Source organism: Lottia gigantea (assembly GCF_000327385.1).
Source record: "Lottia gigantea unplaced genomic scaffold LOTGIsca_159, whole genome shotgun sequence".
Lineage (NCBI taxonomy): Eukaryota > Metazoa > Mollusca > Gastropoda > Lottiidae > Lottia > Lottia gigantea.
Genome location: NW_008707942.1, coordinates 369,196 through 380,521, shown reverse-complemented (window position 1 = coordinate 380,521; position 11,326 = coordinate 369,196). Strand labels below are relative to the sequence as shown.

Below are 11,326 nucleotides of genomic sequence, written 5' to 3'. Positions count from 1 at the left end.
CTTAAAGGGAGGGAGCTCCTAAGACAATCTAAGTGCTTGCTTGCTCGGCCAGGGTGGTGGGGATACCCCCCCCCCCCCCAATCGGGAGCTAGGGTTAGGGTTAGGGGTTCGGTTAGGGGGTTAGGGTTAGGGTTAGGGTTAGGGTTAGGTTTTTTTTGTAAACTACTCGTTATTTTCAGTGAATATTGCTTTTGTTTAGCTAAATCATGCATCACTTTATAGACTAGGGTCGCTTAGACTTAATACTACTTGTATCAATATTGTATAGATAGGTAAACCCAATACTAACGATCCGAACGGGGGGGGGGGGGGGTCAATGGTTACGCCACTGCCGCCTGTAAAATCTTGAGCAATGACATGACGTAACACTCCATTCCATTTCATTTGGTACAGGAAAGCTACAGCTATTGGACTTACCGACAAACGTCATATAAACCCCTAGTAGAGTATGTGATGTGTCAGATAGAGCTCCATTATAAATATCGAGATCTATAATCTTGGTTTCATTCCCCATCGTTCAGCTAGTACAGGTGGTGTTTCTAGAATATAAAACATTACTTAATTCCGACTCCAGAGAACTACCACAGTGCTCAGTTCTGTCAGCTAGTCAGTCAGAGAGCCTGGAGCAATAGCAGTCCGTTCACCAAAACTCTCGTCCAGACCATAGAAAAATCGGGAGTAAAAGTAGTATAGTAGTGGACTCCTCCAAAGTGAAGTTCCATCAGGTGTTTCGAAAAGAGTAAGTAAGTCTGCTTCGCGCGATACATCCGGCACTAATATATAGATACAACCAGATCAATTCATACCTGACCAAATCAGCCAAAATACCAGAAACAGATTTATTGTATTTATCAAGTAGTTCTCAATAACGACCATAAAATGACATGACATTTGAAGTTTGTGTGTCAAATAAAGTTATCAACGATTATTAGACCTATTTGTTTATAAGAAGTGGGTTTTTGACTTGCCATTTGACTCCTTCTCACTTCAACCCTTCTCATATCGCCCCCTTCCAATTTGGCCTTATCCCGAAACGGAAAAGAGGCCAATCGGGAATAAAACCCTTCAGAATCTGTTCAAATTAAAATGGCCTCCAACTGTTGGAAATTAACGTCATTTCAATTCAAATTGTGTCTGGTCGATTTCAAGTTTTCGAATGTAATTTGACATACTTTCTAATTTAAAGTTCAGGAAAATACTTTGAAGAAATTGGAGATGTCAATTGTATGCAGATGAGGCAAAATTAGGATGTGAAAATGTCTGACAAAATTCCGTCCCAACTGGTTGTTGGTATTGTATTATATCTAAAACCATCAATTAGTAGGCAGCTTCTTAATTACACGCAACAGGAAGGGACTTATTATTGGTGCCAGGATATCTAATGAAAATGAAATGAATGGAGTTTTACGTCCTACTTTTCTGCACCATGTACCAGGATATCTAATGAAGAAGAAGCAGAATATATCGGGGTTGATGTGGCATTTCTATAAAGGTGAAGGGGAGGGGTTGGGTTATAGAGGTCATAGAGAGGTAGGGGGAGGGGGTCTAAAAGTACCCATCCTCCCCAATATCAAGTCATTACAAACTTTGTCTTATACCTTGACTGCAATAGCCACTATACTTGTATCACGGAAGTTTGTCAGGGAAATTTTGCCAGGACAGCGGCATTAGCCTGATCTTTTTCGATCCAACTGTCGAGGGATCTTTAAAGTGCACAGCCTATAGCACACGGGGGCCTCGGTTTATTGTCCCATCCGAACGACGAAGTCAATCAGAAGCGTGTATATAAACAATAAGCCATAATGTTTACAGTTCCTCGTAGGAATGCCACTGTTAGTCCGATACATTTTAACGAGCAGGGTCCTTCGCATCTAATCCTTGAATCAACCGAATTCTTTTTAACTTTCCTACCCCACACTCTTATCTAATGACAAGCTGTAAAGGTAGATAATAGCACCATTTCACTGTCCAATCGCTAATTAGTGTATGGCTTGTTATCCCCTAATTCATATCAACTAATACTAGGAAATAATTATATATAATTTCACTTGGCTGCTAATTGACACTCTGACTCGCCATTTGCTATTTGTCGGAAGGTATAATCGGTATTGTCCTGAAGAAATCTAGTGTATCCTATTGTATAAACAAGACGTTTAGGATGAAAATCTGTATGTTTGATATTTTAATAAAACAAATAAAACAAGGGAATATATTATGGTATAATACACTTTTTTTAATAACAAAATACATAACATCTCAACATAATTTACATATGTCAACAATAGTGTTGAAAATTTCTGGACTATGTTATTAAAGAAGTGTGCTATATCATAATATATTCCCTTGTGTTTTCTGTTATATGTGCTCTCCGTTTATAATATCGTTCAAATCTTATTATGGAATTTTGTTTAAATCTAAAGGGGCACTCACATCATAGCGAGTACCAGTGGCGTGTAGTTGCGAATAATAAAAGTGGTCATGAGTACCGAACTGGGTTGCATCGAGTTGCGTTCGAAACGGGCCACACATCAAATCCAATCTATATATGGCATCTGCCAAGTTAAAAGAATAACCATATGTAAAAAAAAACCTATTTTTGGTAATAAAAAGACAACAATGATGAAAACACATGCCATTCCTTTGATTTATTTCATAGAAACATTCTATAACTAGCATCACATCCAGCCAGGTGTTCGTGGGGTAACATATGGCAGACAACGTTCAGTACAGTACTAGAGTACCGTTGTTAAAAATATTATCCCCTTTTTAAATGGTCTGAACATCCAATATCATTAGTAGAATTTCTCAAATTATCCAGCTTGTCATAGAATGATCAAATTATACATGTCTTTATTTTTAATTACTCTTACAAAGCACAAGGTTACCAGGAGTGTTATGAGTTAAGTGATGGATTACAGCAGTTATATTACAGTCAAGTATCTGAATCATACCTCTGTTAAGCACCTCCCTCCAGGAAGCTACCTATTTTGAGCAATGTTATGATATGAATGTTTCCATCATCTATTAATTAACCGATTATTAATCGGTTAGTCGATCGGTCAAACCTGTGTCAACCGATAATCGATTATGATTTTCAACCGATTTCCCATCACTAATATCTATACCAGGCCTTGGTTAATAGGTAGTCAGTGTAGTAGACTATTAGTAGGGCACTGGATCTTTTAGTTCGAGGAATCCAGGGTCCTATTCGCCCTCGTTTACGAATTTACTAAGGCAATAATTAAAATGCACTCACCTATGAACCAACCTATTTGTATTCAATGATCATTTCCACTCTACCCAAGACCAAATAAGATAGTCTAGAGTTAATCGAGTGGGATAAATTTACGCCATTTTGTCGTTGTTCCCACACGCTTAAAATTCAGTAAAACATGTTGCATTTTGTAGTTTTTGACAAAGAGTGATAATAGAACAGGAATGAGTGGTGGAATATCGGGTCTCTATGCATCTCACTTCACCATATTAAATTTAATTTAAGAAATTCACAAAAATCCCTTCGACGTAGCTTTGTTTTATTTGACGTTGGACAAAAAAAATAGTATTCCCACGCATGCGCAGGTTTCGCTTATTTACAGACAAGTTTGACCATACATGATAAACACAAAATTTACGTAAATTTACTGACAAATAACGTAATTGTTGTTAAATGACATACGACCAAGATTATTTTACGTAAAATAACATAATCATTTCGTTACTGCGGAACTAACATTCTGTTAATGTAAGAAAAAAGTCCGTAAATCAACAGAAAAGTATGTATATCAGCAGAAATTTACGTATATCAACAGAAAATACAAAGTAAATTTCTGTAAAAAAAACTGACTTTTTTTACAGTGTATGTTATTAAAGAAGTGTGCTATATCATAATATATTCCCTTGTGTTTTCTGTTATATGTGCTCTCCGTTTATAAATGTCGTTCAAATCTTATTATGGGATTTTGTTTAAATCGCTATTCTTATTCGTAACCCTACACAACTGTTGATCGCTGTGCTGTGATGGTGTCATAAGTAAAAATCAAAGTTCACCTGAAACCGAAACACTGATTTTTAAATTGACATAACAAAAACAGAGATAAAAGTTCAACAACTACAATTAAAGCTATTGATGACATTTTTTTTAGAACAACGGACTGTTTGAACACATCTGTCTCAAGTCATCTGAACAAATCGACAGAAGCAAGCAAATACCATCTTCATTTGCCCATTAGGATGCAGACAAATAGGACGTAAAACACCATTCATTTCATTTGTTTGATCTAATATAATAAAAGAAAAAAAAAACAAGCTTTTTACCTTCAGAAATCAGAAAAGAAGTTGTGACTGCATCACCAACACAAGTAATATCTGTTATAATCAGCCTCTATTTACTAGTATAGTTCAGTATCCTTCCGTACTCACTGATAATTCTGATCATAGATTCACGATCTCGGCATCTAGATATACTGATAATTATCGTCACTTATAGTACTATTGTCCGATTCGAAATTACTCACATTTACACATTTCAACGTGCGTCGTGTACGTCAGTGAGCTTGGAACTGTTGGTATAAGACACGCAGTTGAGTAGAAGAGTTAGGTCATTCCTATTTAATTGATTACTTGTGACAGATAGTTTGTGTCAATGTTGTATAAGAGTAATTAGAATTATTAATGAAACACATGCGTGCTGTAGAGATTTGGGGATTTTTTTCCGAACAAAGTAAGTTAGAAGTAATAGAACTGATTTATTTTCTAAAACTAAACGTGTAATTTAAAAAGAATGTTATTCATTTCACGAAATTTTTTAACACTACCGGAAGTAAAGTTTTGCCTTGTTTTTTTGTCCTTGAAAATGTTTGTGTTTTATTTTTCAGTATGATGACATGTTAGAAATATCATACTGGACGATCCTGGATAAATGTAGACCTTGTTTCGAACATTTTAGTGAAATTGACAAGCAAAAAAAATCAAGAACTGGGATGTAAAACTCCATTTAACTTCTTTTTATCTTAAAATTGGACCCCGTTGGTTAAGATATTCTATGATTTATCATTTGTGCAAAAGTACTCTCCCTTGAATCATAACTCTCAATAAGACACGAGAATTAAAGGGTATTCCCTTTCAAGGCAGAGACGATGTCCCCTTAACTATTTCAATATCGCCCTGGATCTGCTACCCCATGGAATGGAAGACAGGTCTATCGGTTGTATTGTCTATAAGGGGTAGAATGGAAGACAGGTCTATCGGTTGTATTGTCTATAAGGGGTAGAATGGAAGACAGGTCTATCAGTTGTATTGTCTATAAGGAGTAGAATGGAAGGCAGGTATATCAGTTGTATTGTCTATAAGGAGTAGAATGGAAGACAGGTCTATCAGTTGTATTGTCTATAAGGAGTAGAATGGAAGGCAGGTCTATCAGTTGTATTGTCTATAAGGGGTAGACTGAATGGAAGACAGGTCTATCAGTTGCATTGTCATTGTCATCATTGGCCCAGGCTGGTGTAGAAAATTTGGGTGTAAACATCCTTACGTTTCATTATATATTGATAATGTTTTCTCATGCTGGGCCCCGTGGCCTACATTTAGCGAGATCAAATCACGAAATGGAGTTGAATGATATTATTAGCACTCTTGACATGATTTGCTTGTTATCGGATAATTAATGCTGAACACAATACTTAGGTAGGTAGGTAGATGACAAGTTAACGTTCGCTTCCAGAGGATGCTGATATCGCAAACTAGGTAGTTGTTGGTAGTCGTAGTAGTTGGTAGTTGGATTGGAACACAATACTTTAGTTTGTCATGGTTTTATATGGGTCGTGTATTGCAAGTAAATAACCCTACTCTTCAATTCGACAAGAAACCTAATTATTATTTTGTGCCCAATTAAGAATGATGTCATCACAAAATAGATGGCTGATAGGCCGATTGCTACAGGGGGCAGATGATAATTACAACCGACAAATTCCATATTACTTGACCCGCCAAATAGTTTTGTAAAAGTCTTTGGCCCCTCTGGACGCCATCCGTTGACCCTTCCCCTCAGACAGCGGTATGAACTATTTTGAACTCTCAGTCCTGCCTTATTTGACTAATAAATTAAAGGTCTACCTCATACTTTTTTCTCGGGTACCCTGTGGATGGGCTGATGTCTGGAAACCCAACCTGAGAGAGGGGAGGTGTAGAAGGGGGGCTACAAGTTACAGATTATGTGGGTCGAGACCAGGGCTACCATACGCTAAGTTCCACTTTTTCCGTGATAACAGGCATAATGTCAAAACTACAATCAAATGTTTTTAAGAGCGGTACTTGTCATGGAGTATCAATCAGGAAGCTTTCTTAGCAAACTTGTTATTAAAACAATAACATCCTCTGTTGTACCAGGTAGTCAAGTTTAATTTTAATTTGTATTCACCCTCTGCCCATTTATTCGTTTATTATTACATAAATCACAGAGTTGGTCAGACGATAAAATCTCGGAGAATATTTTTCAGGTATGTTTTTATTTTAATACCAGTCCACCCTTCGATCGGTCCGATTGTCGTCTTTAATTGTCTCTAATCTTGACCCTATTGAGCCTCGAATCATGACTCATGACGGCGGGACTAATCGGGCGTTTTAAATTTGCTTATAGGACCTTTTAGTCGGGGATAGAACCCGATCATTGGTGTGAAAAACAGTCGAGAACATGTGACACTATCGAGCACTACGTTATCACTTCTTGGGAAGACCGTTTCAATCCTCTGAATATACAGTACCGACAAGGTTATTGGCTACTGTTTTTAAACTGTGAAGTTTATACAACCGTCCCTACCCTCTACAAATTTCACACACCCCTTTGTTGTATTATATAATATTATTATTTAGGACTGATATCCACAGTTACTGTTTAAAGATACAAACATGAAGAGTTTCTATTTTTCATTGGTTATTTTAACAGGTTAGTTCAGATTTTTACCTCTTCTGTTGTCTAAATAATAGTGGTCGTGGGTCCTTGCATAGGTCTTCTTGTTTCATTAGTTCAGTCGTTTCAGCTGTAAATGGGCACAGATAATCAGAGAAAGACCAATGAATAGATTTGGTCAAGGACCAGCTGGTAGAAAGGATTCTTAGTAGTGTTGGGGTAGCCTACGGGTGGTACTTGCAAATATTCATCTGGAAGGTGTTCTGTACACTTGGTAGAGGCTGGCTGGAAAATTTATTTTTAACGTTTAATCATCTTTACAATGTCAAACTATTACAAACCACGTCTGCAATTAAATAGCCACCTTTCTTGTATCACATATCCACAATGTCAAACTATTACGAATTTCGTCTTATACCTTGACTACAATAGCTTAAATATGGATTAAATTATTGTTACTAGCTCACTTTGTCATTTTCATCTTTCTTGTTTAATTGTATGACTTTTTTCGGAAACTTTCATGATTTTGTACTACGATAAAAGTAGATCTATGCTTACAGTGATATGTTTGTTTTTATAGGCTACACTACATTTCCATCTGAACCAACAACAAACAATTCTATTGATATTGAAACCCCAAGTGACAATACTACGAACTCAAATCGTCGATCGTCGCAATACACCACAATAAAGACTAGTTCAGAGCCACCAAACGTAAAAACAACTTCTTCTCAACGTAATGTCTTGACACATGGTACCACAATGAAGACTACGTCAGTAGCAACACCGAGTTTAAAAACTATTTCTTCTACTCTTAATGACTTCAAACATAGTACCACCATCAAGACTAAACAAGAAGCAACACCGAGTTTAAAAACTATTTCTTCTACTCTTAATGACTTCAAACATAGTACCACCATCAAGACTAAACAAGAAGCAACACCGAGTGTAAAACCAAATCCTTCTGATGTTATACATGGATCTAATTCTCAAAGTAGTGAAACTTCCACGCCCCCACCAGAAACAAAAAATACAACCCCCACCAACGGGGTAGGGACGATATCGACCAGTTACATGGTGGGTCCTGTCCATTGGTTTTATTGGTTTTCTACTCAAATTGTTTTGATAATTATATTATCTTAATTGTTCAAAATACGGAAGCGTCATTGGTACAAACCTCTCATGGAGTGTCTGAGGGGAGTTCTTTCCCAAAAATCGAATTGATGGTTCAATCTGAAACATATTTTGGGCCAACAACGCATACGAAATGGTGTTTGTAATTTGTTTGAAATAAAGTGTGTGTGTGTAATATTCTTTAATATTATAGTACACTGTTTGTGTGTTTGAGATTATGTTTGTTTTAATTCGTTGTATGGGTGTAATGTTTTTAATTTATTATTCGTCTTTTTTAGCTTGTTTATTCTGATGAAATATTAAATCTTGTGTAATAACTAATTTCATCATGTGATAAGATCTTGTATTACTGTCGTATTGAAACACATCGTAGTATTAGTGTTTGTATATGTGCCTGGTCGACTATAAAATCATTTTTCATATATGTAAAGAGGTATTCTAAAATTTTTATGTGTATCTTGGACACTGAAAGCATCAATTTACACTATTTTCAGTGAGATGTCTGTGGTTCCTGCAATTCCACTAAAACTAAGTGTTTGATGACGTCACTAATTGCAAAATTTGCTTTATCACATAAGGTCCGTCGCGATTTGGGATGTCATAAAATATTTAGTTTTAGTAGAATTACAGAAACCACAGACGTCTAATTGAAAATTGAAAAGGTGGAATTGATGCTATCATTGTCCCCAATACACATACAAATTTAGAAAACCTCTTTACAATCCTTTTAACTCATCATCTGCTGTACATTGAATTGATTATGACTAAGTCCTATCTCACCAACAATATAGCCTATTTTTATATGAAGTATATTTATTTTTTCATTAATTGAAATGAGAAGAAGAATCTATTGTAATAATTTTCGTTTCGTTGTAACATTTTCAAAAAACAGTCGGATTTCCAACTGTTTTCACCGTCCGTCCGATAACCAACTTTAACAATGAATATCATATACATATTTCAAAATATAGCCTATAAATGGTCGCCTACTGCCACTTTTAGTTTGAAACGCGTATAAATTAAAATTCAATTTTAGTACATGTGTACTTGACCTAGACAATTATATTTTGAAGTACCTAGATTTTATTTTGGTATCATTTCCGTTTCCCAGTATATTTAAAGGGACTGATTAGCCATTTTTTTACCAATCATACTTTAGGCTCAGAAATAGGAATTTGTTAGCTAAGCTAATCAGTAATGGTGTTCTCAGCTTTCCCTCGAAATCTGAGCCTTCAAATTCATATGTGTCTAGAAGTATCCGCGTTGAAAGTTAAAAAGACCAGTCGACTTTATTGAGACACTGCCATATATAGAAATAGGAAAAGAAATTCCTCGTTTGAGATAATTTTGAACATTTTGTACATTTCTAGTAATTCTGAACACTCAAATCAATCCCCCAAAATGGCGCCTCTGCCCCTTTAAGTACATATAAGATTATGGTAAATGCAACAAGAATAAAACAGTGAACCAATTGAATGGTTTATAATAGATTACTCTATTACATGATATTAATAATATCTAATTGCGTGCAATAGTCAATTTCAACTTCATAGCGAATCCATTAGATACCGTGTATCTATCTCGTCTTCACAATCTCAAGTTATTACTCAGTACGTCTATAACTTTGACGGCAATAGCCACCATTCTTGTATCACACAGCCATATTCAGAAAGACTGTAAGCAATTTCGTTCCGCTTTTTATTAGCTTTTAATTAGATTCTAACGACAGCCCTCTTGAACGTTCGTCCAAGTGGCCTTTGGACTGAACTTGGTGACGTCTGCTTTAATCAATCAATTTTTTTCCCTCTTCGCACTGGGATTTAATGACTCGGTGTTTATCAGGTTAGGTCAAAAGGTTGATTGGACGAACGTTCAAGAGGGCTGACGTTAGACCCAAACTGGAGTGGCTTTATTAAAGATAAAAGCTAACAAAAAAAAACAGAACGAAAGTTTGGTCTAATTTCAATTATAATTAATTTGGTTGCGCGTGTAATCGTGAAGATGCCTCTTCTTGGGAAGGACTTCGGAAGTCTGAGTCTAAGCAAGTGGCTACTGGCCACCGTGGCTACTAGATGAAGATGAATAACTATCATTGATTGAAAGGTTATATAACAATTAGGTCTGTGATTTATTGCTGTAAGACACGATAGAAAAGTTTAAAGATATCATATCGCTCAATCATTTGGTATTATATTTATAATCGTATAAAATCCTATTAAACTAGTCTTACCTTAGGGTACTGAGGGTTGTCTTTATCGGGTTTCAGGTTACACTGTAAAGTTTTACTGTAAACTTTTACGGATAATAGATGGTCATTTGGACTTAAAGTATGACTGAAATTAAATTCTAACAGACTAGAAACTAGAGGATACATTGAGGGAAATTTTGTCATGACAGCGGCATTAACCTGCTCTTTTACGATTTCCAACTGTCGAGGGATCTTTAACGTGATACTACGTCTTAGAATTAACATAAAATATAAGAATCTTAAACTTGGCGAATAAAAGCCAGTAGATATACCTGATGTCATAAATAACATAACAGGATCCTTAAATAATCTGATAAATCCAAAAAACTTAGAAATTATCCATAAATATGCAATTAACTATTTAAAGACTCTTAATATCAAGATAAAGCGCTTTTCAATAATTACTTAGTTTTATGAATTTTCCAGATTTTACGGGGATTCTGTTGTAACTTTATGACACCAGGTAAGTTCACTGATGAATATAGACCGATAGTGACCTTTTCCAGAACTTATATTTTATATTCATTCTAAGACGTAGTATCACTTTAACGTGCACAGTCTGTAACACACGGGCCTCAGTTTATTGTCCCAACCGAACGACGAGACGCTTTTTCCATGTCAGCCCCTCTTACCTACGCCACTGACCGGGGGAAATCGGGTTGAAAAATTCCGAAGGTATCATCTCGACCTATGCCGGGATTGAACCCTGGACCTTCAGGTTAGCGAGCAAGCGTCTGACTCACTGATACCGAGTTGACAAACCTATTCTCAGTAGCTCAATAAGAATCAACTAGCCCCGAGACTGGGGGTACAAATAGGGGGCAGGCTGACTCAATAGGAGGACAACTGCTCAGGCTGAATTCAAATTTAGCTGCTCTGTGTTGGTGTCATATTCGCAAGCTTCTCATAGAGCTTTTTAGAGCGCATGTTCTCTCAAGAAAATTTTAGAAAAAATTCTGACACATATTTTGGAGAAAAAAGGTAGACATATAGATTTGTTGAAGATAAAGTGGGGTTACTATTGGAGGTGCCAACCTCGT

General features: G+C 36.2%; 1 protein-coding gene across 1 annotated transcript in view; it reads right to left on the bottom strand.

The window, feature by feature from the left end:
* The window catches only part of LOTGIDRAFT_173452 (hypothetical protein), a gene marked incomplete at both ends in the record, with an annotated part of 2,500 nt that extends 1,986 nt beyond the window's left edge, over positions 1-514 (bottom strand). The window contains one exon of the mRNA XM_009050936.1: positions 418-514. Coding sequence (XP_009049184.1) covers positions 418-514 — 97 coding nt within the window. The remainder of the gene's footprint in view (positions 1-417) is intronic.
* Between the last annotated feature and the right edge of the window lie 10,812 nt (positions 515-11,326).